Consider the following 27,511-nt stretch of genomic DNA (forward strand, 5'->3'; position numbering starts at 1 on the left):
ACCTCTTTGTTACGCGGCTGGAAATGGACATGCCTCAACGATTGAAGTTTTGTTGTGTAGGAATGATATTGATATTTATTGGCGCGGGATTGAGCATCAAGACCCCCTTTCATTGGCAGCAGAGAGCGGGAATCCAACGGCTGTAAATTTACTGCTACTCCGAATGCAACAAAACCTCACAGCACCGGAACAAAACACCCACCATCTGAGTTCGCAGTTGAACTTCAGAGATCTATGGGGACGCACCCCTTTATCAATTGCAGCCGAACAAGGCCATGAAGCAATAGTTACCTTGCTAGTCGCGCTTCCGGAAGTGGATATTAATGTCGGCGACTATGGAAAAGAAGGACCGTTGGCAAAGGCTGCAAGAAATGGCCGAGAGACTATTGTGCAATTATTGCTTGCCCGTCGGGACATTGATATTGGTTCCTTAAATGTACGAGGACAGACACCTCTAGAAATTGCAGTCTTGGAAGGTCATACAAATATTGTGATGATGTTACAGAGGCTTTCCCTAGACACAGCTCCAGATCCGGCAGGTGTTTCAATTTCATCATGATGTGAAACTCGTAATTATTTGCCTAGAATTGTTATGGATCGAGGGCCGGTCGAGTAAACGATCAAGCTTCACAACTCTGTTGGTACGGCACATTTCAAGTTGCCTGAGCTGATCGCTTTTTTAGAAACCAGCGAGTTGCAAACACGGCTCGGGCAACTCAAAACGCCGAGCTCCCATCAACTTTTGATGCTGCAAGGTACCCTACTGTATGAGTCAGCAACCCCTCAGCGGAAACCATTGCTCTATCTATCACGGGATGGCGCCATTTTTGCCCGAACCTGAATTGGAAAGGTGTCTGGAAATTTTTCTGCGCTTCAGGTCACTTTCTTATTAACCCATGTTAGAAATGAGAAGCTTATTTAGAAAACTCATTGCTCAGAAACTATTTCATTGCTATCGCTTCACCGATCAGCATTTCATTTAGGAAGGGAAAAAAAATAAGAAAAGACTTAATTCTATTTACCTCTTCTAGCAGTTTTGTACCGCACGTTTTGATACTTCGTATTCACGCGACGGAACCTCAAATAATATGCCGACTTCAGAACAATATGATGGCACAAAGATCTGGACGACGCTCCTTACGAATCGAGCATACTTTGGTGGGTTGCTCGTGCTTAATCATACCCTGCGCAAAACACGATCTAGGTATCAGCTCAAGGTAATGATTACCCCTGCCGTCAAAGAAGACACGGAATATATGCAGGCATTTGAGGCAGCCGGAATTCCCACGATTGTTGTTGAAAACATCGAACCGGCGCCAAGGGATGGCATAATCAACAAGGGTACCTGGGAGAAACTTGCTCCGTGGCGATTCACGGATTATGAGGTGCGTTAACCAATTTCGAGGCCACAGTAGCTGCGTGACCTTGCAAATCAAAATATCTTATTCAGATGCACAGAGAGTTATCCTCCTTGATAGCGACCAGGTCATCCTGAAAAATATCGACGATATGATGGATATGGACCTCCCCGAAGGCTTCATTGCAGCTAGTCATGCTTGTACATGCAACCCTCGCAAGTTGGCACATTACAGTAAAGACTGGTGAGCTTTGCCATGATCAAAACATATAAGAACTTCCCTCCTTAACACTACGCGCTGTTCTAGGATACCAGAGAACTGCGGTTTCACCGCCGCGGACAAAGCGACTGGCAGGCCCAATCCAATTACCGAGAGAAGCCCGCAGAATCACCACTTGTTGAATAGCGGAACGGTAATTCTGCGCCCGTCCCTCAAGGAGTATGATGCGCTCATAAATGCTATGAACACACATCCGGATGTTCCAAATATGCTTTTCTTTGACCAGGACCTCCTAGCCATTGTATACCGAAACAAGTGGATGCCCCTACCGTACACCTACAATGCACTGAAGACTTTGAGGCTATGTCACAGCGACCTGTGGAGAGATGAAGACGTCAAGATTCTGCATTACATCCTCAACAAGCCTTGGCAGAGCAGGACTTACGCCGATGACCTGGTCGACTCAACACATAAGGTGTGGTGGGATGCATTCGCTGAGGTCGAGAAAGAGTGGAGAGAGAGCTTGGATGCAAATAAACGAAGATTATGGCAGAATGTCGTTGCACCTGTCGTTGCGCAGGAGTAAATCTCATCCTTGGCGTGATTATCTTTATGTACAACTGTTCGAAAGCATGCTGCCATCGCAGGTAGACAAAGGTATTCCTAAAACAAGTATTTGTCACTATATTGAATGATGAAGGGCATCAATGATGCCGTGTCGTAGTGTTGTCGATAGGGAGGCTATTCCACGTGTCAGATCATACTACGACTTCTATAAGACAAACAGAAAATTCCTCTGACATGCCTCTGATTGCACTAGAGCGTGGGAATCTATGAATAGAGGGTGACGTCGCCCAGCTAACTATAACCAGTCGGCAACAGACACGCTTCCACGACGCCAAAGGGAGATATGCGAAGTGGAAGATGAATCCAGCACAGTAGAAATTAGCCATTAGCAAAGGCTAATGGTAGCAGTTCTTTGAAATGCGATAATTGTGGAGAATTACGAGAAGAATTGCTGAGGAAGGACACTTTCCCCGAAGAGCCTCGCAGTTGCCTATCAACTGAAGTCCTTCCGTAATCGGCGTGCAATACTTGGACGGAAAAGACCGTGCTAGAGGAGATTTCAAGAGATTCTAGTACAGTAGAACTGTATTCTGTTGATCAACATTAGGCTTCTTTTCTCTTGCTATGACTTAAGGTTAAATGTTTCTATTTAAATACATCGTGACGGACAAAAACAGCTTGTATTATACAATAAAATCAGGGAATCGTCAAACATCGTTGAGGGTTGCTTGGATGACAATCTGTTCCTACGGCATGTATATAGCTTGTTGACATTCTCGTGCAAGCTTCCCTTGGGTGGACCCTCGCACAACCGTTCCGTGGCATGTCTCTGCGTGATTTAAAAGTGTAGCTTTCTGCTCCAGCAGCTCCATCCCACAAATATTACACTCAACCCCGTTGGCTGGCCAGGGAGTGTTGACATGTTTTCGTAGAAAATGTTTTGTCAGTGAACCAGCTGTTGCGTATTCCTTGATCCGGTCTATGAGCGCGAGATTGGGATTCCCCACACAGAGAAAGCAAATTCGGGGTCGCTGTCCTGGGGTTCTGATTCGAACAGATTCCATTGCTTGTCGTAGAGCTATCTCGGTCTCGTCTTCTATCACGTGCTGTTGCCGTTTGGTAGGAGCACAATAATCGTTAGCATCGGGTAGGGGTCGGCGGCAAGGTTGAGTTCGAGGTATAGGCCGCCCCTCTCCCACCGGGCAGAAGGCAGTCATCGCATTAATTGCGTTGATCCGGCGCTGATATTCTGCTTCAAGTGTAGCACCGGGTATGGTCAGTACAGCATCGATCACCTTCAGATGCTGTGGAGGCATGAAGCCCGTGTGCTCTAGAGTGTCCATCACCTTGGTGTCGACGAGCTTCCCTGCAAGTTGCCGTTCAAGGTCAATCACAGGTTGCTCGTTCCTGTATCGCTCCAGATTCTCTCGGATGCGTCGGTTCCGCTGTCGCTGTTTCTCATTCCGCAGTTCCCGCACAGCTTTGTTATACTTCCGCTTTGCTTCCATCGCTCGATCATGGAGATGATCCAGCTTGGCTTTTAGATGATGGTGATTCTGGGGAACGGCCCCTTCAACATCATGGCCATGGGATGATTGATATGCCGCAGTGGCACGATCCAACGTCACTTTGCGGTCATCCCACTTCTGCTTGCGTTTTGTTACTGTGTCCTGCCGTTCACGGACCACAGGGAGCTCATTGAGGGACATGGACTCCTCGGGAGAGAGTTTATAGGGTCGATTTGGGTCAATTGATGCACTCAAAGAGCAAGCAAACCGCACTAGCGATGACTGTGAACCTGTTTTACGGATGATCCCTTGGACATCGACATCAACATCCACCTCGTAATGTCGGATGAATGTGCGGATATCGGAGTGCTGTAGGATTACATTTTGCAGAGCATCCGTAACTTCTTCTACCCAATGGTTAGTACCCAACTCTCTGTGGGTTGGAAACATACTCACCGCTGGTGTTAAATGCTTTGGCCCCAGCATATCGGAGAAGGTATGGCCGGGTAATCTGGTCAAACCCCGTAATCTCACCACCCCGGCGCATGCGGGACCGCACCGTAGCTGCTGTCAGTGGCCTCTCCAAGGCAATTCGATATCCTGTGGGTTGCCGCTCTACCTGGCAGAATACAAATTTATCCAGTATTTCATCCTTGAGTTTTAACTCCTGCTGTCCCTTGCCGTCCAGTACCCCAAGGCTGTAAAGTTTTTCTGGGCAATCCAGCACGGGTCCGGCCGTAGAAAACTTCTTGAAGCCCTGGACGTGAAAGAGCATACCCAGCAGGCAAACATGTGGACTGAGGACCAACGTTGGATCGAAGATAATTTCGGGAACCTTAAATTCATTTCTATCCTCCTCTGTTAGGACACGGCGCCTTAGGGAGCTGCAAAAATCAAAAACACCTACGCAGCCTTCTTTCCAAGGAACCTCTTTGTAAAGTCAGGCTTCAAGAAGATGAACAGTCGAGGACGTCCGCCTTCCGGATCTCGGATCAGAGTCAATGATATGTCCGTATAGCGAAGGTGGAGGAGCGCCGACGGACGGCTTGCAGTAATGGCTGCAAGCTGGCAGAAGAGAAGGAGTTGGATACGCTGCCAACCGCAGTCGAATGTCATCTCAGTGGTGGTCAAGAGGACGCGTGCAAATTCGGCTACATCCTCAATATACATGTTCTTCTTCGGCTTCCAATTGAGTTCGAGGTCTTTCTCTTTCGCGACCAGGGCGATGACCTGTTCTTGATCAGTATCTGTACCTTGTTTAACACGGACAGAAATTGAAATGGGTACTTACATCGTTCACCTTGACAGTTATGTCTTTGCTGAGTCCAGATGCTGTCTCCTGCTTCAGAAGAAGATGCCACCACTTCCAGAATGAATTCAGCGAGCTCTGATAGGTAATCCCTGGGCAGTGGCGACCACCCTTGCCACGACGAATATCACACCGCCAACCGAAGAATGCGTACAGAAATTGAATCGTCTCATCAGAGTTTGAGATCCATTTCCAGTGCTGCGCTGGATCAACTCCAATATGTTGGCAGTACCTGCCGGGAAGATGTCAATGAGCTTGAACACAGCATGAGAGTCACGGAGATTATCTACCTATTCCAGTACATGCGAGTTTCATCAAGCCTTTCTTGAGTGTTCTGGCTGTACCGATTCTGTCTAAGCTGAGTGACATCCAGGCTCTCAGCCTGGGCCAAATAGTGTTCCGGAGGCAGCTGGCCCTCGTCGTCGAAGGTATCCTCATCTTTTTCATCATCGGAACCGTCCTCGCTATCGGACTCTGGGCCGCTGCTGGAGTCGCTCTCAGATTCATTGCCCGAAAATATTGCGCTCAGGTCGGAACTGGCATCACTCTGATACTCTGTGTTGTCAGACCCTTGCAGACGGGATCGAGGCGCCATAATCAACAGTGCGCAAGGGAAGCCAGGAAGGAAATGAAAAGGAAAAGTCACAAAGAATAAGAGTTAAGTGAGGATAGGAGCGGTTTTGTGCTTGAGCAGAAACTCCTAAGGGAGATGTTGCACGAGATATTAGGGGAGAAAAGATACGGGCAAGACAGCGTGCAGCAGACACGATGAAATTCAGAACTGTAAAGAATACGAAGAAAGAGGATGAAAGAACATGAAGGTTGAGGGGAGCCATCTTTGACTCTCCTCCAGGCGGCCATATTAAAGGCATTTCGCTGGGTGATTGATCTCTTTGATCAAAGAGCAACAAAAAGCGCATTTGAAACTATGGGCTTTTGTGGCTTCGCGTGGTGGTAATGCTTCTGGCCGTGGTAATACGCACAGAGAATGCTAAGACGGGTCGTGGATAGAGCGACGCTTAAAACGGCCGTAGAAGTAGCCCTTTTCGGCCACCTTCTCACCGTCACATCATGAAACTGAGTTACACTTGGATTTTATATTTTCTCATCAAAGACTTCATAAATAAGCGTCGACAGCTATACACAAGATCATGGAGAATATACCTAGCAGGTCTCGTCTCGAATCCGAGAAGATTACCAATTCTACAGTTGACAAAATATTATCTGGACTAGCCATGTGGCTTAATCAAACGGCCAATTTTGAAAAGGAGGGCGAAAACCTGGAGAAGTGTGTGTGTGGATAAAGGCCTTGTCCAAGCCTGTCGACCTCTCCTAGATTTACTGGAAATTGATCAGAAGATCAAACATCGATGGGGTTACACAGTACTACGGACAGGACCCAGCCCGGCGCGATTCTATAATACAAAAGGTCCAGCCTTTGTGGTTCCTATACACACAACCGGTTGTCCCACTGCATCAGGAGTAGAACTAATACCTGGCTCGACACTCTACATGACCGAAGAGATAGAGGTCGGCCCAGGATTAGTCGGTCTTTTTGTTGCTGTATTATGATACTTCTGTGGACAAGTGGAGATATCTATAGTGAACTGCGATCAAATCGCTCAAATCGTCCGATTTCCTCTTATCCCTACGCTTGATCCTTCGCTCAAAGAGATGAGGTGAAATCGCCTCTATGATCTATCGCTATATTATTTTTATTCTAGGGAACGCGTTAACGCGTCAGTATATTTTTTTAACTGGAGTATTAGTGAGAGGTATGTAGGAGATTTGGCCAGTTTCCTAGAATAGTATTAACGTGATCTATAGCTGCGGGATAGGGTCCCTGAAATCTTTGGTTTTAAATATCTATATAGTATAGAATAGTCTCTACTCTATAGTATAGATACCGCTGCTATTTAATTTTATTCTAGATTTTTTAAATACTAATCTTATAATGTACGTTTTCTAGAAATCAGTAAATACCTCTTTTTAATATACGCTGGAAGTTTATTTATCTAGAAGTCTATTTATAATATAACTGTCAATGAGAGCTGCTTAGTACGTACTACTAAACGGCCGTTGACAACCCGAGAAGAGCCCCTGAATGGGGGCTGTATTCGGGTATAATGCATTTCTCTCTTCTGTCTCTCTCTCTCTATAAATATTGTGATGGAGCGGCTGCGTTGTATTTGTATACTGATATGTATTTCTACTAGATAATAGTATCTTTTTTTAAGGTTTATTACAACAGTGATATTAAGATTGAAAAAATATCTTGATTTATATAATTTATAAAGTAGGATTTGGTATATTTACTCTGAAGTAGGGATTCAGCTCTACCACGGTCTTCTCAACAGCTTCAGCACTCTGACGACCACAAGGGCATCTTCTACCTGGCTTCCGGGAAGGATATGAGACTTTGAGACCAGACAAGGTTCTTTCAAGTGTGACAGTTGAATGCTCTAGTAGAGACATCAATCGACGTTGGAATAAGTGATTCCGCGAACAAATACCGCAACCAGGAGATCTTGGAAGGTCTGGTGGTCATTCACAGACTCCCGAGGCCCAAAAGCGATTCTCTACGTGAGTATGTAGCCGTTCAATACTTTTACTATTAACTTGGACCCTCCTGGTCTCTTGATTCTCCAGACCAACTCTGAGTATTCCCGGTTGATCATGCCGTCGGTCCGTCCACTCTGTACACAGCATATACCTTGCTCACTCTCCCGGCACCTTTGGTGACCTGGCGGTTGTATTATATCTCGAAGTCCAACCGTCCCAATCCTGCGTGGTCATGGAAGACAGCAGATCGCTTGCAGAGCTCATGAAAGAGTATGTATGGAAATTCCCAGGATCCAGATGTACGGATAGCCACGGATCAATTCACAGGACGCGTCGAGAAGCGGTTCAGGCTCTTTAGACACTGGAGATATCCGTTTGATGTGTTTACGCTGCTGCTAGAGAAGATGTCTAGACTAGGGCACATCATATCTGAGATTCTTAGGCGCCGATTGATTTCGAGGTTCGAGGAGATTTGTCATGTGTCAAAATGACTGGCATCCTTTGTTCCATGTAACTCTTTGTCTTATTGTTTAGACAATTCATTCTTCGGTAGACTTCGGATGAATCATTTCTCTGAGAAATAGCCATGTACTGGTTCCCATACAAAGTTATCTTTAGCACACACACACGGTATGATATGGCAGTAGTCAGCAGAATAACACCGTCAAGACCCATCCTGATCAGTCGGCCTGTCATTATATAAGATAAATCGCACATCGATGGGAGATCCTGCTGAATAGGTCGGCATGTACCAAGAATTGTCTGTCAGACAATGGGTCAATAAAGCAGCGAAAACAATCCCATTCACTGTCACAGTGGATATCCACACGGTCAGACTATGTCTGTCTGAAACAATCATACATAAGGAAACCAACATCGCCCTTGCCTTCGTTCTGACTTGGAAAGCAAGATCCATTGAGTGTAGCTAAATTCGTTTGAAGAACCCTTTCTTCTCTTGCCAGACCGGAGATATGCGTCTCGATCAGGATCTCCCCCTTCTCCAAGGGGGATTTGACAAAACTATTCTAGTTATATACTTAGCATGGACTCGAACTGTCACACAAAATGCTTTCAGAAAACTACCAAAATGGATCTGGAGGATTTTCCACCCTTCCGGCGCTTGCCCTCTGAGCTTATCAGATTCATATTTACCCTTATAGCCAATGACGAACCCACGAGTCTCCATGATCTTAAATTAGTGAGCAGATTATTCTACACTCACGCTAGTATAGCAGCCCGGTCTATAATCTACCGCGATATAGCAATCAAGGTATGCAGACATTACGCACTGACGAAATCGACCCAGGAGATCGTGAAAGGGCTGGACAAGGCAAAGAGCTTCCACTATGCCCGTCGGCTTATCATTGAAGAAAGCCTTTCCACGTGCGAGGCAGATGCTCCTTGCAAGGCGCGTGTTGACTGGCGTCCGCCGAAGCTTAGTGACCTGAGACGCACGGATCTGGATGAGCCATACGAGTCTACATGTGCTGCAGGCCTGCAGGAGACACCATGGTGCCCCAACACTCGCGATGCAGATGTTAGGCTAACCGACAGACGAAACCATGCATGGATGCCCGTGGCAGAGTTGATTAGAAATCTGCCTGCGCTGACAGATCTGTTTTTCAGGTGCGGCGGTCAGTTTCCTGTCTGTCTTCTTGATGCTCTGCATGACTGCGCGCCCCGATCGAGACTACATCTCCACACATTCTCCTTGAACAGCATGGATACCCTCACGGAAGACTCCCAAGAACACAAGTTGGTATTCTCGCCAGCCTTGCATAGTATCATGCTGCAGTACAATGAAAGAGGTGTGCGTAGCTATGACAACAGCCCTTGCTACCGAATGAAGACTATCCAACGTCTGGTCAAGTCGGCCCCGAATTTGAAAGAACTACAAATCACCCGTCGCGAAGCCCCGCAGAACTTCGCATATGCCCCTTTACCTATTCCTTTGCAAAAGCCCAAGACGGACGAGGACGATATCTCCATACCTCCTGCATCGTTGAAACTCCTGAGAATCATTGACCAGGTCCCTTTGACAGCCAGGACGCTCCTTGAATGGGGAAAGCACACGAGATTCTCCGAGCTAGAAACCCTTGAGCTCTGCTCCCTGGCCAAGCCGAAGGCACTAATGATCTGGTCCCAGCAGCTCAAGTTCCCGAAGCTAAAAGTCCTCTATCTACAGCTCAAGGCCCATGCTTTTCTCGAGGAGGACGCTCCTACCACCGAGTTCTACGAGGCGGCAACCCATTTCATAAAGAGTCTCCCTCCACTGAAGGAGCTCTACTTCGAGGGTTGGCACTCGCTGGTGTCTTTGAACCCACTTGCTCGTCACCATGGCTGTTGCCTGCGCAGGCTGGACCTCGCAGGACCCCAGGCCTGGCAGTGTTTAACCGAACGCGACATCCTCCAGCTCGGAGAACATTGTCCCCTCCTGGAAAGCCTGGATCTCACGATCCCGCGCTCTCAGGGCGACGCGACCGAAGTCGCCCTTTACAAGGCCATAGGAACCATACCACGTCTCAAATACCTGAACTTACACCTTGACATTTCCGATGCAACCCTCGGTACAAGCCAAGATAACATGGCAAGGGCAACAGATACCGAACAAGAGTTCCGCCGGGGTCGCAATCCAATCCCCAACACACCCACCAAACCGCCTAGCGAGCCGTCATTCGACAAGTTCGGCAATAAGTTCTCCGTCAAGGACCTAGGGGGCTGCTACCGAAGCCGCAACGGCCACATCCAACGACTATTCAGAAACAGCGCCGTAGACTCGAACCTAGCGTGCTCGATCTTCAGAATCATATCCGGAAACAAGGCCGTAGGCTCATCACTTCTCGAAAGAATGATCATTCGGCTGCAATGTAGCGCGTTTGAAACGCATACTCTGTTCAGTCAATTGGTCCATATTTTCCCTTGCGCGTGGCTGGTCGAGCGGAATTCACGCGATGATCGTCGTGGTGAGGTGATGGCTACGCAGGTGGCTTCGTGTCCTTATACGAAGACTCTATTTGGGTCAAATTTTCTGGAACCATGGAAGGAGGTTTTCAGAAGTGTTTGGCCGGGGGTTGGGATGGGATCGGGAGATGCTTGGTGGGATGATTGGCGTAGCTTTTCTCTTGAAGCTGACACGCTGATGGTTTGATGAGCTGACTTTTTATATAATATGATTTGGTTTTGGGTGTAGTGAGTATCAATGTGAGAGTGTGACCTGTCTGCTTTTGTATTCTAGATTTGGTGTCGTACATATTGGCATTTATCACTTGGCCAGAAGACTAGGGGCGAATGGTCCAACCTTGAAGCTTAGATACTTAAAGCATGGATGAGATGTTTCATTTGTTAACATTATCTCCAGACGACGAGAATCCTAGATAATTCAAATTGACTTGCAAAACAGTGGTCTTGTCCTCTATTCCACTTAATCCCTATCCGAGACTTTCCCCTTCTGTCATCTCCTATTTCTTGCCTATAATTGCGATACCTCCATCGCTTTCGACTACCGATGGAGACCAGTAGATATCCTTGAGAAAGCCCTCCTTACCCGTGCGAATAGTCTCTTCAGCAGGGTACAAGTAGCATTTCTGGAACCCCGTCCCTTATCTTGTACGACGGCCAGACAGAAGCTATTGTTAAACAACCCTGCTCATAACATGCAAAAGGACGGTGGTATCAGAAGATTGCTGTCCCTGAGATATAGGCTCCAAAGATCCACTCAGAATTTGGGGCCATTTTACGCAGGAGGTGGGTTAAAAGGTAAATAACCCTATCTTGGGATATCTATGTAATAGGAGATATTATTAGCCTTCTTCAGTATTGAACAAAACGTAATATAGACTATACATACCGATGTTTGGCTTTTAGAAAACATATTTTAAACCACATCATGAAGCCCGCGAATGGGATTAATCAAACGACTCCCCTGGCAGACGAGCCTATGTACCATGCCGGGTGGATCAGAGGCATCCTTCTGGCTAGCACGTAGATCATATTCTCCGTAGTATTTTTCACTTTTTTTTAACCGATTCTCATTTGCCATATTTCTGGGGTTTGGGGCATTCATCTTTAACCGTCGGGCAGTCAAGCTCTGGTATAATATTGAAGCAATTTCCATTTCGAATCTTTCCTGTGCATTGGGACCTTCACGATTATTCCCCTCACCATGCCTGATCCTTGCGGGGGGGAAATCATGTTCGAACATGGGGCTCGCAACACACGTTATGTTCAACTGCATCATGAGCAGTTCTTTGCTGGGAAGTGGGTGGTCTCCGGGTTTGGTATCTCCAGAAGGTACATGAGCTGACCGGATGTGTCTGCTGTATATTGCCATTTCAGCGGTCATGAGGGTAATGAAGGCATGGATTGCAGGGTATATGTAACTGCCACAGTGAAATGTGGGCATATTTGTAGATAGTGCCCGTTTGTGTTTCCAGGTATCCAGAAATCCAACCTGCCTTGCTTTGTTCTGAATACTCTTGGCGAATTAGGTGCCCCGCATCCTGCGGCCATATTAAACACCCTGTAGAATTCGTCTTGGTACTGCGCTTCGACAGGCCCAACGTCAGCCTTCTTAGCCGTGATGTCAAGATGGAAAGTGGATGACCAGGTGTAGTCTAACAGGAGACACTTACGTTGCTTTAAGTGGCGTAAGATAGCCTCACTGTCGGTTGGCACCTTGGGGATATCATCCTCACAGGGGAGCTCAACAGCGAGCAGCTGAACCAAGAATGTTAAAGCCAACTACGTACCTGATACCACCCGGCTTGGATACACTCGCGATAGCATAGACAAGTGGTGCCAAGAAAGAAAGTTCAAAACACGTACGCTATGCTTTCTAGCTCGGTGTAGAAAGTTATCTGGTCAAGCTGACTCTTGGCGTCAATATCAGCGCCCTTCAAGCAGTATCTTGATAATGGTCCTTTAAGAAGGCATGAGAGCTCGACTTGTACTGCCCTCGGGTCATTAGGGAAACCCCAGTGGGTCTTCTGAAGCCATGTTGAACTGCACAAACAGACAGAAACAGAAAGAAGAAAAAAAGAGCTGCTGTTTCAGTTGTATTCGACGTCCTCGTCAGGAATCTCCCGTAGCTACTCATTACGGTCACCAAGCCAGATATCCTGGCGCAACCAGACGTCATCGGTCATTGCCTCCAACACGGCATGCGAAAAGACATAGTCGCTCTCGCCTGCATTCGGTTCTCGAAGCCACAATTCCTCGAACTGGATATGCAAAGAGGGGGCCTTGATGAGAATACTGCTTTCGTTTCTTTGGTAAAAATTGAAGTTTCTGAGCTTGATTGTCTCATAGCTCGCTCGTTGAAAGTCCGCAGGGTTCGTCTATGGTTGCTTCCAAGGTGCAAATATAGATTGACACATGTTGAAAAGAAGCTAGGTGATATGCTGGTCTACCTCATATCCTGATTGCACTTCTGACCCAGTCCACCAGAAATGCATCCAACGAACGGCAAAGACTCGCTCTGGTCGCGGCATGTAGAAGGCTCCTCAGCGAGTGGTGGCTGTGCCCCAGCAGACAGACCTAATAACCGGCTCGTGGATTAACCGCCGCTCTCGGCCAGACAGAGGTTGCGAACCTGTCCAGTGGGCCCAATTCCATAATGTCAAGATCGTAGAGATCATTGCGGGATCCTGGCTAGTCGAGGTAATGATTATGGAAAATGTTGATAAACTCTTGCCAGTAGGACGACATTGTAGCAGGGCGATTTGTGGTTCACTAAAGGAGATATAAACCTAGAAGAAATGGTTCATATCTGAGACCGGTAATCGTGCTGGAAGCTGAGTATTCATACTTGGTGATTTGTCGTTCGTGATTTGCGAGACCTCATCCGTTTGCAGTATTAGGCGAGGACAGACACGGCCAGCGTACACCTCCCTAGATCCTCCTTCTCCAGGAGACCTGGTAAGAAGCCATCCACTTTACCTTAGGACTCGGTTAGTATCTAGTAAGTTCATGGACGACAGTATAGGCTCACCAGTAACACGGCCTCAAAGTACGAAACATCGCGGTAATATGCTCAAGTAGTCGGGGTCACAGCACCCAAGGACCTTTTCGGATCTGATGCAAAATCCTGAAGCCGCTTCATTTGTTTTCCTGCACCATAGTCTTACTGGTTTCTTCTGTAGGGCTTCAAGGAGGCAATGATGTGACGTCTGTGGCCTAGTCAGGAACCGGTTCTGCCTCTTTGCCGTGGACAGATCGGCTAGTCGATGTTCCTATATCACGTCTATATCCTCTTGTTCATCAGGCAATGGGGCATGAATTAAGGGGGTTGCGGCTAAGATGCCGTTTCAATCCTACACTGTTCTGCATATGGGTTCCGGGCTGTCGTTTTTCGAAAAGCAGTGTTCTTGGATATTATTCCAGTTCCGTTGGATGTAGAGTACTTGAACGGTGCCATGGCCCTTGCTGGTTTAGATATCAAGGCCAACTCTTTATGAAACGTAGTACTTGAAACCACAGGTAAAAGGAAAATCATAGTGATATTAAGTAACCTCCATCACTTAGTCCTGTCCTGCGTAAGTAAGGAGTACAGCAACCAATAGTCTTGAATCATATCGTTAGGCAGTTCGAGTGTGGAAGAGACGAACAGTTGCGGGTAGTTGACTGCTTATATACCCATCTAGCAAGCTGCGTTCAGAGAGTCAGTGACAGAATTCGTCATCTGACGGCTGTCTTCCTTCACTTCCTGGCTCTCGAAAGGAAGTGAAGCTCTATATCATGAGAATAGACCTTCACTGGGAGATATGCTGAGATCAGCTATCTATTGCAGATGCCGTTTTGATATATCGGGAATTGAGCCATTTCCGGGTGAATAAACTGTCAGCAACCATGCCAAGAATATTATACTCTCGGTATCAAGACGTTTACGAGTTAATCACCAGGATTAGGGTTATCGACAGACGCTTATCAGACTTTTTCCTCGTGGCCATAGCGGCCAATGACGGGCATGAAGGGAGCCGGGATGCTGCTGCAGACTTATCAGCTCACGATGACCTCCTCATTTCCTTATCGGGCACACTCCCCTTTCCTCCTGCATACTAATGTCCCAGAATCCCTCCCTGTTATTTCTTCCAAGCCTATGCTACCCTCTTTGCGTCTCCGGGGTACAGCTGACGCCCCCTGCATACATCTCTGCCCACATCCATAGCACTATTGGCATTTCCTTCCTGCTTCCAGCTGGGGTTGCATCGAGCCCTAATTGACCCCACCCCCTTGCATCGTGCATCTTTCACTGTTGATCTTCTGGCTAGGTGTGGAATTCCACTACTGTTCCCTCTAACTTACACCCCTATACGTATCGACAGCCATTTCTCGCCGGAATGAAGCTCCGACCTCATCTCCGCGTCCAACAGTCCCGATCAGCCTTCGCAGAGGGAAATACCCGATGGACCAACCTAGACCTGGACCCTGTCCCCCGCCATCTCCGCAAATGGGGACCCATGAGCTTCATCTGTATGTCTCAGCGACCCTGCCAAACCCCCTAGGACTAACATTTCCCCAGCATATTGGATCTCCGACGCCTTCAACGCGGCCACCTGGCAATTCGCCAGCAGCATGATGGCCGTGGGACTCGGCTGGCGCGACTCGCTCATCATCGTCGCCATCTCCTTCCTGATCATCTCGTTCGTCATCGCCGGAAATGGCGCCGTGGGCGCCATCTACCACATTCCATTCCCGGTCATCGCCCGCGCCAGCTGGGGCTTCTGGGGCTCGTACATCGCGATCGTGTCGCGAGTCATCCTGGCGCTGTTCTGGTTTGCGATCCAGAACGTCAACGGGGCAAACGCAGTGCGCGCCATGATCGGCGCCATCTGGCCCAGTTTCCTCACGCTCGAGAACGGCATCCCCGAGAGCGAGGGCATCACGACGAACGGCATGGTGTCGTACCTCATCTTCTGGCTCGTGCAATTCCCGTTCCTGTGCTTCCATCCTAATAAGCTCCGCTGGCTGTTCATGGTCAAGTCCGTGCTGGTGCCGATTGCCTGGATCGCGATCTTGATCTGGGCGTTTGTCGCCGAGAGTGGCGGCGGGTTGCTCCATCAGAAGGCGACCGTCTCCGGGTCGAAATACAGCTGGCTCTTTCTCGCCAACATGACCTCCGTACTGGGGAACTATGCCACGCTCAGCGTCAACCAGGTAGGTACCACAATCGATCCCTTCCCTGTTCCCCTACCCGAACCTCCTTGTATAAAGAATCTCAAAACTGACCCAAACAACCCCCTAGTCCGACTTCTCGCGCTACTCCCACGTCAGCGCAAAATGGCAACTCCTGTACATCCCCATGCTCCCTATAATCTTCACCTTCCTCTCCTTCATCGGAATCGCAGCGAGCAGCGCCGGGCAGGCACGGTACGGCGGCCCCATCCCGTGGGACCCGATCGACCTCATCAGCCACTGGACGAGCCGCGCATGCCGATTCTTCGGCGCCTTCAGCTTCGCGCTCGCCTCCCTGGGGGTCAACATCTCGGCGAACTCCATCTCGGCGGCGAACGACCTGGCGGCGCTGGCGCCGGGGTACGTGAATCTGCGACGCGGCCAGATCATCTGCGGGCTGGTGTCGTGGGGTCTGGTGCCGTGGAAGATCCTGGCATCCGCGGGGAATTTTTTAAATTTCATGTCTGCGTATGCGATCTTCCTGGGCCCGATTGCGGGGATCATGTTGGTGGATTTCTGGGTGGTGAAGCGCAGGAAGTATGATACTTTGGCGCTGTATCAGCGCGAGAAGAGCATGTATGCGTATGGGGACTGGGGGGTGAATTGGAGGGCGGTGCTGGCCTTTGTGGTGGGTGTGGTGCCTAGTTTGCCGGGGCTGATTCATTCGGTTAATGGGAGCGTGGAGGTCGGGGTTGGTCTGCGTCCGTATCAGTTTGGGTGGTTGTTGGGGTTTGTCGCCACGAGTCTTGTGTATGTGCTGGTGTCTGTGTTCTTTCCGGCGACGGAGTCCTTGGTCGACGTGGCGGTTATGGCGGAGGATGTTTACGATGCTAGGGAAGGGGATGTTGGGAGTACGGATGATCAGGAGGGCGAGATGAGGAAGATCGAGTCTTAGTTCCTTTCGTTCTTGTGTTCTATTCATGGGTATATTCATTATTTGTACATGCTGCTCGCTCTATTTTTGGTTCCAAATGAAATGAATACATCTTCCTCATGTGCCGGAGTGGGAGGAATCTATATCGTGTCCCTGTTGAGCATCGTCGCTGCTATCAGCCGAGGCGCAGGCTGCGTGGACTTGGAGACATGGTCTCACGCATTGACGGTGGAACAGCAACTATGGTTGCTGGGATGGCCTGTTCGGCGTGATAAATGGCACATCACAGCCCTTCAGATGACCGTGGGTCATCATGAAAGGAGCGCAGTATCAGATAAACGAATACCAGACCAATCACACCGCGATTCCCGTCCCATAAGCAACAGCGTCCTTCAACACCTTGCTCGCCCCAGAACTGGCCCTCCCCATCTCACCACCCTCCTGCCTTGCGTTCTCCAAGCCCCGCTGAATAGCCCGCAAAAACCGATTTGCAAAGACCCGGTACCGATCCTCCCACGTCTCATACATCTCGCCCTCCTCGTCCCTTGGCTGTCCGAACAAATTCAGATAAGCGTATGGCGCCGCCGTGTCGGGAACCATATGCACCGCCGTCTGACAGAGGGGAAACTCCCACCCCGCCACACCCCCAGAACCCAGCATATCCACATCCTGCGCTTCTGTGGCGGGTGCGCCAATCCCCGCATGCAAGAACTCGGCCAGTACAGTCAGCACCTTCATCATTGGCTGGCCCTTGGTACCTGCTTTTCCGAACGAAGCGCGGTTCGCTGACCACTTGGCTGATTCCTCGGTGTGCCAGCCCAGGACGGAGAGGAAGCAATTGAGCGTTTTGATCCAGCCGCCGGCGCTGGAGACGACTTCCGTGCCTGCGATTTCGACGAGCCAGGAGAGGACTTCCACGGAGGAGACGCGGACGTCGGCCGCGAGGTGGGTCATGCCGGCGCGGATGTATGGGAGGAGTTGGGGGACGTGGTCTCGGATGTCTGATTGCGGGAGAGCGCGAAAGAGTTTGAGCAGTTGGGTACGCACGCCCGTGTTTGCATCGAGGATGAGGGGGAGGAGGGAGGGAAGGATGACGCTGACTGGTTGCGGGAGGGGAGAGTTGACGGGCCGCGAGCTGATGGCGGTTGTGAGGTGGGCGAGGGAGTCGCGGCGCTGGGAGTCGGATTTGGAGCTGAGGAGGGAGATGTGGTGTGTGAATTGTGTGTTCGAGGTGGGGGCGCTTAAGGTGAGGGATTGTTGGTTTAGGACGATTCCTGGGCTGGTCAGTTGGATGATTCTTTTCTCTCTGGGCAGTGGTAGAGATAAGGCGGACCTTTCGATTTGAAACTGGTATCGGTGAAGTTCTCGGGCTTGCCTTTGGCTTTGCCGACTTTGAGCTTGGCTTTCTGTGTTCTGTTAGCTTATGTCTGGTTATTTTGTCAAAAGAATGGGCTTACCGTGAAGTCTTTCTGCTTTTCCTTCTTTTTCTTCGCGCTGGATCCCATGGTGGAGGTTGCTGTGGTGGGTGCAGTCGTTAATCCAAGTAATTGTTCTTAGACGTATAAAGTTCTGTTTGTAGTATGGCAATGCACAGTAGACGACCAGCTGTCCTTGATATAGAGTCAATTGAGCGAGGAAATATTGAAGCTGAGATATTTGCTATCTTCAATTATTTTCGATATCACCACGTGATTATGGCTTTGTCATGTTTATGCCTCAGGTAAAAACTTACCCGATTTGGTATGCAATAGCCCTAAGCTCGGTATTGACCAATAACTATTGCATAAGGTAAGAAGTATTGCGCAACCCGTGGTTTCTTGGAGAGAAAGAGCTGGCTTATCGTATTTCTAAATACCGATATTACAGAGTACATCTGCTAATACGTCAAGCACTGCTTCGCTTCAAAGTCCTTCCATGAAACACGGACATGGTACAGCAGCATGCTGAATCTTGTAACTATATCGAGATCAGTCCGCGACTATGTTCCACAGCAATTCTAGATACCAAGAAACCAAGAATGAATATACCTAGAGCAAAGCCTCCCTCAGTTACAGGCCCAAAGTTCGGACCGAACCGAGGCAGGGCTGGTGCAATCTGCTGCCAACAATCATAGAGCGCATCCACAGAAACAGAACTAAGGATTATATTTTTTTTTTAAATCTCCAAATGGGCTAGTAAGAGAACTCTCCACTAGCCCTTTTCTCGAACTATCTCATTGATCTGAAGAGCATACTCGAGCGTCACCCTTATGATAGAACAATATGACTCCTCACAGCCCAATGAGGGGGCCAACCTCATCTTCATTCAGTCTCCCGTGCCCACGGTACTTCTCACTATCCATTATATTATATATAGCTTGTATCAAGGCTTCCATGTATGCAAACAGAATTTAACTCACCATAGATTAGCGGGACTGGGATCAGACTCCTCTAATCTGCGCCACTGGAAGCCAATCTGAGGAAGTGTCAGACTTCCACTTCGCACTTCGCTAGGACAAGCCAGATAAGCGAAACTAGATCGGCATCATTGCCACTATCTAGTATCTATCTGTGTGGGAAATGAGGCAGTACTACAGGTGCCACTTAAGTATGGTGCCGGAGCAGACCAGATAACTGTTTCATTAACCATCCTCTATAGTATCTAAAGACGTGGTATATCTACTACTAACGCACAGCACTGGTGTCGCTAAAGCGACAAAACATCAGTATTAGTACCGTTACCCTTACCATCCGATCAAGAATGTGGAGGAGCAACTTTACAGCTGCTACTTGTGAAGGACTGACATGGATTAGTACGATGACTGCGTACACAGTGGTATATACTAACTAGAACGCAACTTGCCCTAAACTAAATATATACTACAATATCTGCGGGTGGGATCAATACTGTATCTTAGTTTACTTTACGGTGGGCTCTGATTATCGTTGCTATTTGCAATAATGTATCCATTATTGTCATCATTTTTTTCTTGTTCTATTGTGCTATTGTTCTATTCTCTACTAGGCTGTTCCGGGTGGGGTTGTTGTGGAACATACCTATTTAAGCTTATATTCTATGACGTCAATTTACGAGGCTAGTATATCCTTATTATTCTGAAGAAAGACTACAAGTTAGTGTCTATATATATGGAGACTGGGAACTATGCCTTGGTCTCAGTGCCTAACATAATATACATCTACTACTGCGTAGTGGCTGACTACTTGAAAATATAAAGCTTATGCATGTTCGATAGTTGGCTACACTTACAATGGATACAGACTCAAACGGATAAGTAGAATCATGCTGTACCAGATACATACAGCGTCTATGGACGGTGACAGAAAACACAAAGCAGAGATGCGCACTTCTGCCCGGCCCCAAGCCTTGAACAAGATCAAAAAAACAAAGAACACAGTAGCAGTGAAGAATCAGAACGAAACGAAAACAAAGGCCGGGGTCCGGACAGACGCGATTGTATCAAGCATAAATCAAATCAGCCAAACAAACAGAAAGCCACAACAGAACCACAAGACAAGCTGTGTATCGTCACAGCGGAGGATTCGGTCGCTGTTAGATCGCAGACTGGAACAGATCAAACCCCGAAATAACAGAACGCAATCCCTCGTCATGTCACCATTAAACCAGCGTAACCGTCGGAGTGCACCTTGTCGTATCTCATTAAGTGCATCGCGGGCCACGTCATCTAACACCTCTCGTCTAGCGAGATTCCATTGGTTGCAGTATTCATCATGTCTATCGGTCATGGCGTAGCATCAACGGTGGGAAAATAAAGGGGAGGGTTCAAAAAAAAGATATTAAGAAACGAGTGTAGAGAAGGAGAGAAGTAAGCGCGGCCGTTTACAGACTCATGGTCAACCACTCCCATTCCTGACTAGCTCCCTGGCCTCCAGCAATGCTATGGTTCGCCGGATTGGCTGCCGCCGGTGGCATGGCGGGCGCCAGCGGTACCACCTTGGATCGGCCGCCCGCGGACTTGTTAGCCTCGTCCATGTCCATCTCCGAGGCTTTTTCCAGCCGTCGTTGACGTTTCGGGGCGGCCGGGACCGGGTTGCGCGTCTGGCCCGTGCCAGGGGAGGCGGCGGCGGAGGGAGCTGCCTTCGGAGGAGCGGCGGCAATGGGTACCACCCCATTCGACCGTCCCGCGGCGGCACTAAAGCCGGCGGGAGGGGATTCCGAGGAAGTCCCGTTCTGAGCGCGGCTCGACGTCGGAGTCGTGACGGATGCCTGCTGCACCGAGTTTTTGCGGGCCGTCTTCTTCGACGCACGGGATGTGCCGACCGCCAAGCTGTTGGCACTGCTGCGGTTACGCTTCTTGATAACGTCCGTTTTCAGGGACAGTGGACGCACGACACCGTGCAGTTTCAAAAACAAACCGCAGGCATTGCAGAGTGGCTGGCCCTCCGGATTCCGACGCCACAGCGGAGTCGTTTGGGTGAAACAGTTCGTGCAGGTGGTTGGTCCGTTGCTACCCTGATCACCGTTCTTGCTGCCCCCAGGACTGGCCGGGCGAGACGGAACGGCGCTACTCAGTCCAGACTCCGGCGGGGTATTGGGAGACGTATGGGACGTATTGTTATTAGAGTTCATGCTTTGGCGCAGCAGCTGGGCCGTGTTGGGGGTGGACGTGGTGCGGGCAATCTTCTGCCGACGAGGGTCCTGCTCTCGGTTGCGCACCTCACTGACCGAAGCCACCGACCCATGAGTGCGACCCAAACTGCCACCATGATTCCACTCCTCGGGGGTGTCCATCATGTCCGTGGACCCAATGGTCACATGCTTGCGATGCTGGGGGCCAAAGCCCGGCAGCGAGTGGAAGGAGCCCGGGAACTGCCCATCCCACTGCATGCCCGGCGAGAATCCGTCATTCTCGTCTCCAAATTCCGTGGGCATCGCCAGACCAGCCCGCTCCGGCAGCTGATGGCCATCATCATCCTCGTTATCCGAATCGGCTCCAAAGGTGAACATGGGGCCACCATGGGAATTGCCGGTTGAGTAATTGGTGGCGTTCAACACCTGGGTGGGATCCACATGTTGCGGTTGGGGAATGGGGTAGCTCGGCGATTGCACTGCGGACGAGCTGGCCTGCTCATGGTTGTTCTGGTTGAACATATACCGAGGCTGCAGCGAAGCGGACAAGTTGGACCGATGCGAAACATAGTTCGGAATGCGGCGTTGGGTGCGCGCGTCGCCGGACGGCATATCGAAGTAAACGGAATGGTCCCCATCGTAGGCGGGCTGCGGGGTGGACGCCGTCGACTGGTAGCCCGATGGTGGGGGGGAGAAGAAATCCGTTGAGTTGAGGGATGACGCCACTGGGGTATGCGAATAGAGGTTCGCGAACGGATGGCCCGAGGCCATCGGAGACTCGCTGGGGGAGAAGGTGAATTGCGATTGGTAGGGGCCCGCCGAGGGCAAGATCGGATCGTCTCCCAGGCCGAACGTATCCAAGCCAAACGGCGCCCCGGGGGAGGTGTGGTTGTGGTGATTGATCTGCTGGTGGTTGCCCTGGTGAAAGCCAAAGGCCGAGGACGGCGGATCCAAAGCATAATCGGGCACGCCGGTGGCGAGCTCCGGATCGTGGGCCAACATGGAGTTGGACACGGGCGGCACCTGCGGCGAGGATTCGGCCGGTCGCTTCCGGGTCGGCACCTGCAGCGAGAAAAACTGACGCTCGTCGATACTCGTCTTGCGCACGCGACGGGGGACGTAGCCGAATTCACTGTTCTTCCGCTGATCTTGTGCCGGGTGGTGGAATGAGGCCGGCACCGGGGTCGAATCTCTCAGTTGGTCTTTCCGGGATTTGATGGGAATGGCCGCGGACGCCGTGGAGTCGGTGTGCTTGGTGGCAATGGGCGAGGGGTGGTCCGAAGGAGATTCGAAGGGCACGATAAAATCGTCGAGGTTCATCGGGTCGGCGGTCAGGTCGGCCGAGTGAGGGTTACCAGTGGCAACGGGCGGGTCGGAAATGCGTAGTTGAGCGATCCCACTGGGGCCAGCGCTCCCGGGTCTCACAGGAAACCTTCACAGACACAAGGTTAATCATGAGCGGGCCTACCCCGTTCCTCTGCAGAGGGGGAACCTACATGGACTGTTGAGCACGTTCCCGCTCCTTGCGTTTCAAACTCATCGCCATCATCCGCCAGGTGAGGTTTTCCATACGCTCCTGGTTGGGCAACTGGGCCTTGGTCCTAGAATAGAGCCTCCATATTTGAGTCGCCAACGGATCTTGCCTCTGCATCTCATCTGGACTGTCGATGCCAGGCCGAGGCGCACCGGACCCCCATTCGGGGAAGAGCGAGTCTTGAAGTAGGCCTTCATGGGCCTGCGAGTCGGCGGGGCTGATAGGGGAGCCGAAAGAAAAGTCATCGGACAACTGCGAGGAGGTAGGAGGGATGTTGTTGGAGCGGTCAGCATCGGCGGACGAGTGGTGGGTGGTAAAGGTGGTTGCGGTTTGAGTCGGTCGCACGCCCCCAGGGCCTCGCCCGAGGGTCAACCCGGACATGTTCACCCTACTCTTTATTGGGAAGGGCGGGGATCACGATAATAGGCGATAAGACGGAGGAGGGGGAGATCAAACAAGAAAAAAAGGGGGGGGAAAGGGAAAGATAGGAATCACAAGCCGGATGGGAGAAAGAGATAAGGATGATTGAAAAGGTTCAAGAATCAGCCCGGCAAGCAATGAGAGTGGAGGGAAAAAAGAGCTCAACGTAGGAATGAGAGCGTCGCGGGCGATTGGTCCGTGGCGCAAGGACGAAATTCCAGTCTACCCGCCCTAAACGAACACTGCGTGCAGGATGGAGGATGCAGCAGTTGTTTTGGGTGGAAAAGAATCGGGAAGCTAGGATCTGAAGGGGGTCCAAGTCAGTTATAGTTTAGGCACTTGGTCTGAGATCCGTCACAGGAAGCAAATCCAAATCAAATTCCAATAATAATTAGTGGATGGGGTCCACCACCACTGCCATGTAGAAAATAAAATCGGTAACGAGAATAATCAATCTATCCCAAAAGGAAAAGGAACGAAAAAGGAAAAGGAATAGGAAGAGCCATTGGAGACGGACACGCAACTAAAAAGTCGCGAGTGGAATGCATCAGTCCGTACCTATTGAAATTCACGACGACGAATGTATGTCATGAATGAACCCAGACCCAGTTTTAATCGTTCGGTCTCCTCTCGTTGCCCCTCTTTCGTTGGTTTTTTTTTTTTTTTTCCCCTGGTTATTATTTGTCCAGATTGAAGGTATGGCGTAGAATAATTTCTTTTCTTTTTCCTTTTTTTTTTTCTTTTTCTTAGTACCGGGATGCTTCTATGGTATGGCTGACAGTCTAAGGGAAGAGAGTCAGTGCAAGAGAGAGGGGCTAGACCCTCTAGACGCACATGGCCGAATAAAGTAGAGCTTGATCGAGGAGCAATCCCAGATAGGGAAAGTAAAATACCAGGAAAACAAAAAGTGATTCACGGGGAAGATACTGATGCGACGGTCAAACCGATGATATAAGAATAATACGGGGGAGAGGGCGAGCAACGAGGGAAGGGGGGGAGGGAAAAAGAAGAGAAAGTCCAGAGAGTGGAAAAGGAAGAAAGAGAGTAGTGGATGATGGGATGACGGACTGATTCTGGGCGGAGGAAACGGGCGTATCCATACGGAATCCATGATATCCATACATCCCATACCCATACGGAACCAGTAATAATCCTGGGGGAACTAAACATCCTTGCCTTTTCCAGAAACTCACGGCGTCACATTTTCTGGTTCCCGCCCTAAGAAGAGAAAATCCGCGCAGGGATACTGCAGCCTCGTCTGAAATTAATTTCCACTCCTCCAATGATCCTCCCCTTCCGAGAGAGCGTTCATTCTTCTCGTTCCGACTCTTGTTGGGATGCTCCCATGCCTCTCCCAGCGGCAACTATGTGACCACTTCCAACCGACGCTGGCAGGATCGGGATGGATGAATGGATGTATCATGAATCATTAAAAATTATATTGCGTCCCCGCTGGAATTAAGTTCCTGGACTGAAACCAACGGGGAGACGACACCTGGAACACTGGTATTACCAGTACCGTACCGACCGACCTCTCGACTCGAGTTCCGGTGGCGACCCATTTTAGCTCGTGGTTTTAACGTTGTCGGGGATGTTCTCGAAGTTACAGCACGCTAAAATGAAAATTCATCCCGTCAGGATTCTCTGTGCTTCATGAGAGAAAAGGCTTGACATAATCATGATCGTAATTCGAATCCTTCGCATGTAACCATCCCCTGATCCCTGGCGGAGGGTGGACCACGATCCGGCCCTATATCGTTCGGAACTATACACAAAAATGGTTCGAAAACCATTGAGCCTGATGTACTCCGTACCTAAGCATGATGAGAGACTTGCCAACCACTACGTCGGAAATCTAAAGGATTGGCATAGTTATTTTAAAACCTAAACGGACCCATTCTTCCTAACCGACGGTTAAAATGCAACAGACGAACCAGCGCTAAACCGGAGGCACAGGCACGTATTAGTAGTACTTTTCCTTCATGAGTTTAGATCCAAAATCAAGGATTCCACTTCAGGACCCGTTCGGCCGTATTGGGGAGTTAAACTCCGCCAATGATCGCTCCGGATGGCCTGTTTCAAAGATGCACAAGTAATGGACTGAGAACCAGACCCTCATCATCTCTGGTTGGTAGTCCACATCCCGAACGTCGTACCCATCCACCATCAGTGAGTCAAGGGCTGAAGCCGAGGAAGCATTCCGAAAGGACTCTTGAAATCCTTTGTTCAGGGACGGACAATGGTAACCAACGAAATGTCTCCCGGAATAATACCTGACTAACCCGCCGATAATGCGAGAATGAAGCTTTCGGCTTCTGACCGAGACCAAGTCATCAAAGTAGACCAGACCAGGGAAGGGGAACAATCTCAACGAGGGATAGAACAAATATTGGGAACAGGCTCTTGAATCGCGGACAATGCGCCTTGCATGCATGCAATTACACAGACCATCGGGCCGACCTTGGGCTCATGGTCCCTGTCCACGGTCGACGTATAACAGCCCGTATTATGCATACAGGGGATATCCTAACCTGTTCTCTCTCTCTCCCTCTCTTCCTGACTAGGGCCAAGGTACGCTTCCGGAGGATGGAATGGCCTCTCCGCTCATCGGATTCCTTCGTCCTATCCACTCCAGTCTCGACCGGAGCAATCAGCAGAGAGGAGACATGACAGACCGGCTAGATGTCATCGGGCACCGGCCTGCCAGAGAAGCATTGATAGCAGAGCAAAAGGTCCATGCGCTACCGGCGGGGCGGACTCGATCAGAAGCCAGCACTCGGGCAACCCGTCTGGTCCGGACGAGCTCCGAAGACAGGAGCCTCTCTCCTTCGTTCGGCCCTTTCTTGGGATGATTACAAGACTGGAGCCACATGCACATGGCAGATTTAGAGTTTATCCTTAGTCGTCCTTGTTTCCATGTCTATCATGATCAAGGCCTCTGAAGGGGTACTTTTGTGTCTTGCCAAACCACATCACATCCGCTCATTGGTGGGTTTCAATGCAATAGTGCTAGATGATGAATACTCCAGAGTAGAATGTAAACTTTTTCCAAGCTCCCCACGAAACGATCGGAGTCTATGCAATGACATTTGCCGAAATTATCGTCAATGCCACTGGGGCCAACGACGGATTGGGAAACCAATGAAGCTGTATCAATTGAATTTTGTGAAGGATGCCTCGTCTCACCGGCGAGTTTCCATTCCTATCTTACCCGATCGTGTATCCATCCGGTTCCCGCCTGCGGTACGGTAAGTCTGGTCACCCCGTTTCACGTCTGTAACCGACCTGACGCTAGGGAAGTACAGGCCCGATGCCAATAGCCTCTTTTCGCTCGCTCATGCTAGACAGTCTACGCAGTTTACAGCCTCCTCTGTCCTATGATGTCTACGGGACGACGAAATAAGCAAGGGGCATCCACGATTCAAATGAATCCGGATCCACTCTCGGCGGGGTTTTGGTCGTCTTGTTCGAGGTAGCAACGATCGATCGTCGCTTCTGTCTTGTGTCTGGATGCCCAGTCCAGGGAGATGTACTTTCGTCGGGATTAATTTCAGCCAGACAAGTCTTCATGGTTGGTATCAAACTGCAACGCTTGCAGTAGTTGCTCCATCGACTTGTCCTGCGATGTCGGATTGACCCGATCGTAGTCAAGGTCAGCACCACCACCATGCCCATCGTACAACACGCAGGGTGGGTGTCGTGTAGACTCAGCGTACTCCGTAGAGAGCAAGATATGCGCACGAGCAAATCGAGCTTCACCCACTCCCCGGTACATCCTGGCATCCAGACAGACCCAGTTTGTCGAGGCGAGTATGCCAAGAGAATCAAAATAATCACGGCCGTTAAGAAAATGAGGCCGGCGCGGGATGACCAGGCATCGTGCATGCTCTGTGAACGGGAAATGTGCACTGAATAGCGGGGTAGCGACAGCTTTTCGAACCAGCTGTCAGTTCGCACCTCCCTGGGCAACCGCCGTCAAGCTAGTGCTGTGTCTTGCTTGTTTTCTTCCAGGTTGCTCTTCGTTGTCTTTTCGGCCCCACGGGATGGATTACCGCGAGGTCCACCGCGCTAGTGGTTGATAATCATATTAATTCCATTGCCCACATAGCAACCATGATGACCTGGAGAGATAACGGCGATAAGCTGATAAGCGTGTAATTTGACTTGGTCATCGCAGCCAATGGATATCTGTCGATCGGGGCCGAGGTGAGTTTGAATCGTATTAGAGTGCAACAATCCATGTCGGCTCTTCCTCGGGGATACCCCAAAGCATCAATAACTCAGGTTCGGATCATTAACCTCTGGTTTTCCCCTTTGGGTTCAGCTTCCTTTTTTGATTGGGGTTTTGGAAGGCTAATTTTATTTTTATTTCAATTTATTTATTTCTTTTTTTTTTTTTTT

General features: G+C 49.7%; 8 protein-coding genes across 8 annotated transcripts; 4 read left to right on the top strand and 4 right to left on the bottom strand.

Annotated features, from left to right (window-relative positions):
• Positions 1 to 1,088: 1,088 nt before the first annotated feature.
• On the top strand, positions 1,089 to 2,163 carry BDV37DRAFT_276634 (glycosyltransferase family 8 protein; the record flags this gene model as incomplete). Its single annotated transcript, XM_032085593.1, has 3 exons — positions 1,089 to 1,385; positions 1,459 to 1,601; positions 1,665 to 2,163. The coding sequence occupies 3 exons, from the start codon at positions 1,089 to 1,091 to the stop codon at positions 2,161 to 2,163; spliced, it is 939 nt and encodes a 312-aa protein (XP_031935142.1).
• A 727-nt stretch (positions 2,164 to 2,890) lies between these two features.
• On the bottom strand, positions 2,891 to 5,556 carry BDV37DRAFT_276635 (uncharacterized protein; the record flags this gene model as incomplete). The annotated part of the gene is made up of 5 exons (XM_032085594.1): positions 2,891 to 4,059; positions 4,109 to 4,500; positions 4,560 to 4,882; positions 4,944 to 5,193; positions 5,252 to 5,556. The coding sequence occupies 5 exons, from the start codon at positions 5,554 to 5,556 to the stop codon at positions 2,891 to 2,893; spliced, it is 2,439 nt and encodes an 812-aa protein (XP_031935143.1).
• A 3,054-nt stretch (positions 5,557 to 8,610) lies between these two features.
• On the top strand, positions 8,611 to 10,742 carry BDV37DRAFT_291655 (uncharacterized protein; the record flags this gene model as incomplete). Its single annotated transcript, XM_032088996.1, has 2 exons — positions 8,611 to 8,793; positions 8,830 to 10,742. 2 exons carry the CDS (start codon positions 8,611 to 8,613, stop codon positions 10,669 to 10,671), a joined length of 2,025 nt encoding a protein of 674 aa, XP_031935144.1. The 3' UTR covers positions 10,672 to 10,742.
• Positions 10,743 to 11,171: 429 nt separating this feature from the next.
• BDV37DRAFT_264848 (uncharacterized protein) lies at positions 11,172 to 11,903 on the bottom strand. The gene is made up of 2 exons (XM_032083718.1): positions 11,371 to 11,903; positions 11,172 to 11,303 (listed from the first exon to the last, which is right to left on the bottom strand). Exon 1 carries the CDS (start codon positions 11,863 to 11,865, stop codon positions 11,398 to 11,400), a length of 468 nt encoding a protein of 155 aa, XP_031935145.1. The 5' UTR covers positions 11,866 to 11,903; the 3' UTR covers positions 11,172 to 11,303; positions 11,371 to 11,397.
• A 2,626-nt stretch (positions 11,904 to 14,529) lies between these two features.
• BDV37DRAFT_291657 (nucleobase cation symporter-1 family protein) lies at positions 14,530 to 16,776 on the top strand (the record flags this gene model as incomplete). The annotated part of the gene is made up of 3 exons (XM_032088997.1): positions 14,530 to 14,644; positions 14,986 to 15,677; positions 15,766 to 16,776. 3 exons carry the CDS (start codon positions 14,530 to 14,532, stop codon positions 16,588 to 16,590), a joined length of 1,632 nt encoding a protein of 543 aa, XP_031935146.1. The 3' UTR covers positions 16,591 to 16,776.
• Positions 16,777 to 18,180, bottom strand: BDV37DRAFT_48365 (IPI1/TEX10 family protein). Its single transcript, XM_032090736.1, has 3 exons — positions 18,027 to 18,180; positions 17,903 to 17,975; positions 16,777 to 17,843 (listed from the first exon to the last, which is right to left on the bottom strand). The coding sequence occupies exons 1-3, from the start codon at positions 18,072 to 18,074 to the stop codon at positions 16,924 to 16,926; spliced, it is 1,041 nt and encodes a 346-aa protein (XP_031935147.1). The 5' UTR covers positions 18,075 to 18,180; the 3' UTR covers positions 16,777 to 16,923.
• Positions 18,181 to 19,776: 1,596 nt separating this feature from the next.
• Positions 19,777 to 20,363, top strand: BDV37DRAFT_48394 (uncharacterized protein). Its single transcript, XM_032090738.1, has one exon. It carries the CDS (start codon positions 19,849 to 19,851, stop codon positions 20,317 to 20,319), a length of 471 nt encoding a protein of 156 aa, XP_031935148.1. The 5' UTR covers positions 19,777 to 19,848; the 3' UTR covers positions 20,320 to 20,363.
• Positions 20,364 to 26,428: 6,065 nt separating this feature from the next.
• On the bottom strand, positions 26,429 to 27,172 carry BDV37DRAFT_48370 (uncharacterized protein). Its single transcript, XM_032090737.1, has one exon. The coding sequence runs from the start codon at positions 26,993 to 26,995 to the stop codon at positions 26,495 to 26,497; it is 501 nt and encodes a 166-aa protein (XP_031935149.1). The 5' UTR covers positions 26,996 to 27,172; the 3' UTR covers positions 26,429 to 26,494.
• Between the last annotated feature and the right edge of the window lie 339 nt (positions 27,173 to 27,511).

This window comes from Aspergillus pseudonomiae, assembly GCF_009193645.1.
Source record: "Aspergillus pseudonomiae strain CBS 119388 unplaced genomic scaffold BDV37scaffold_140, whole genome shotgun sequence".
Classification (NCBI taxonomy): domain Eukaryota; kingdom Fungi; phylum Ascomycota; class Eurotiomycetes; order Eurotiales; family Aspergillaceae; genus Aspergillus; species Aspergillus pseudonomiae.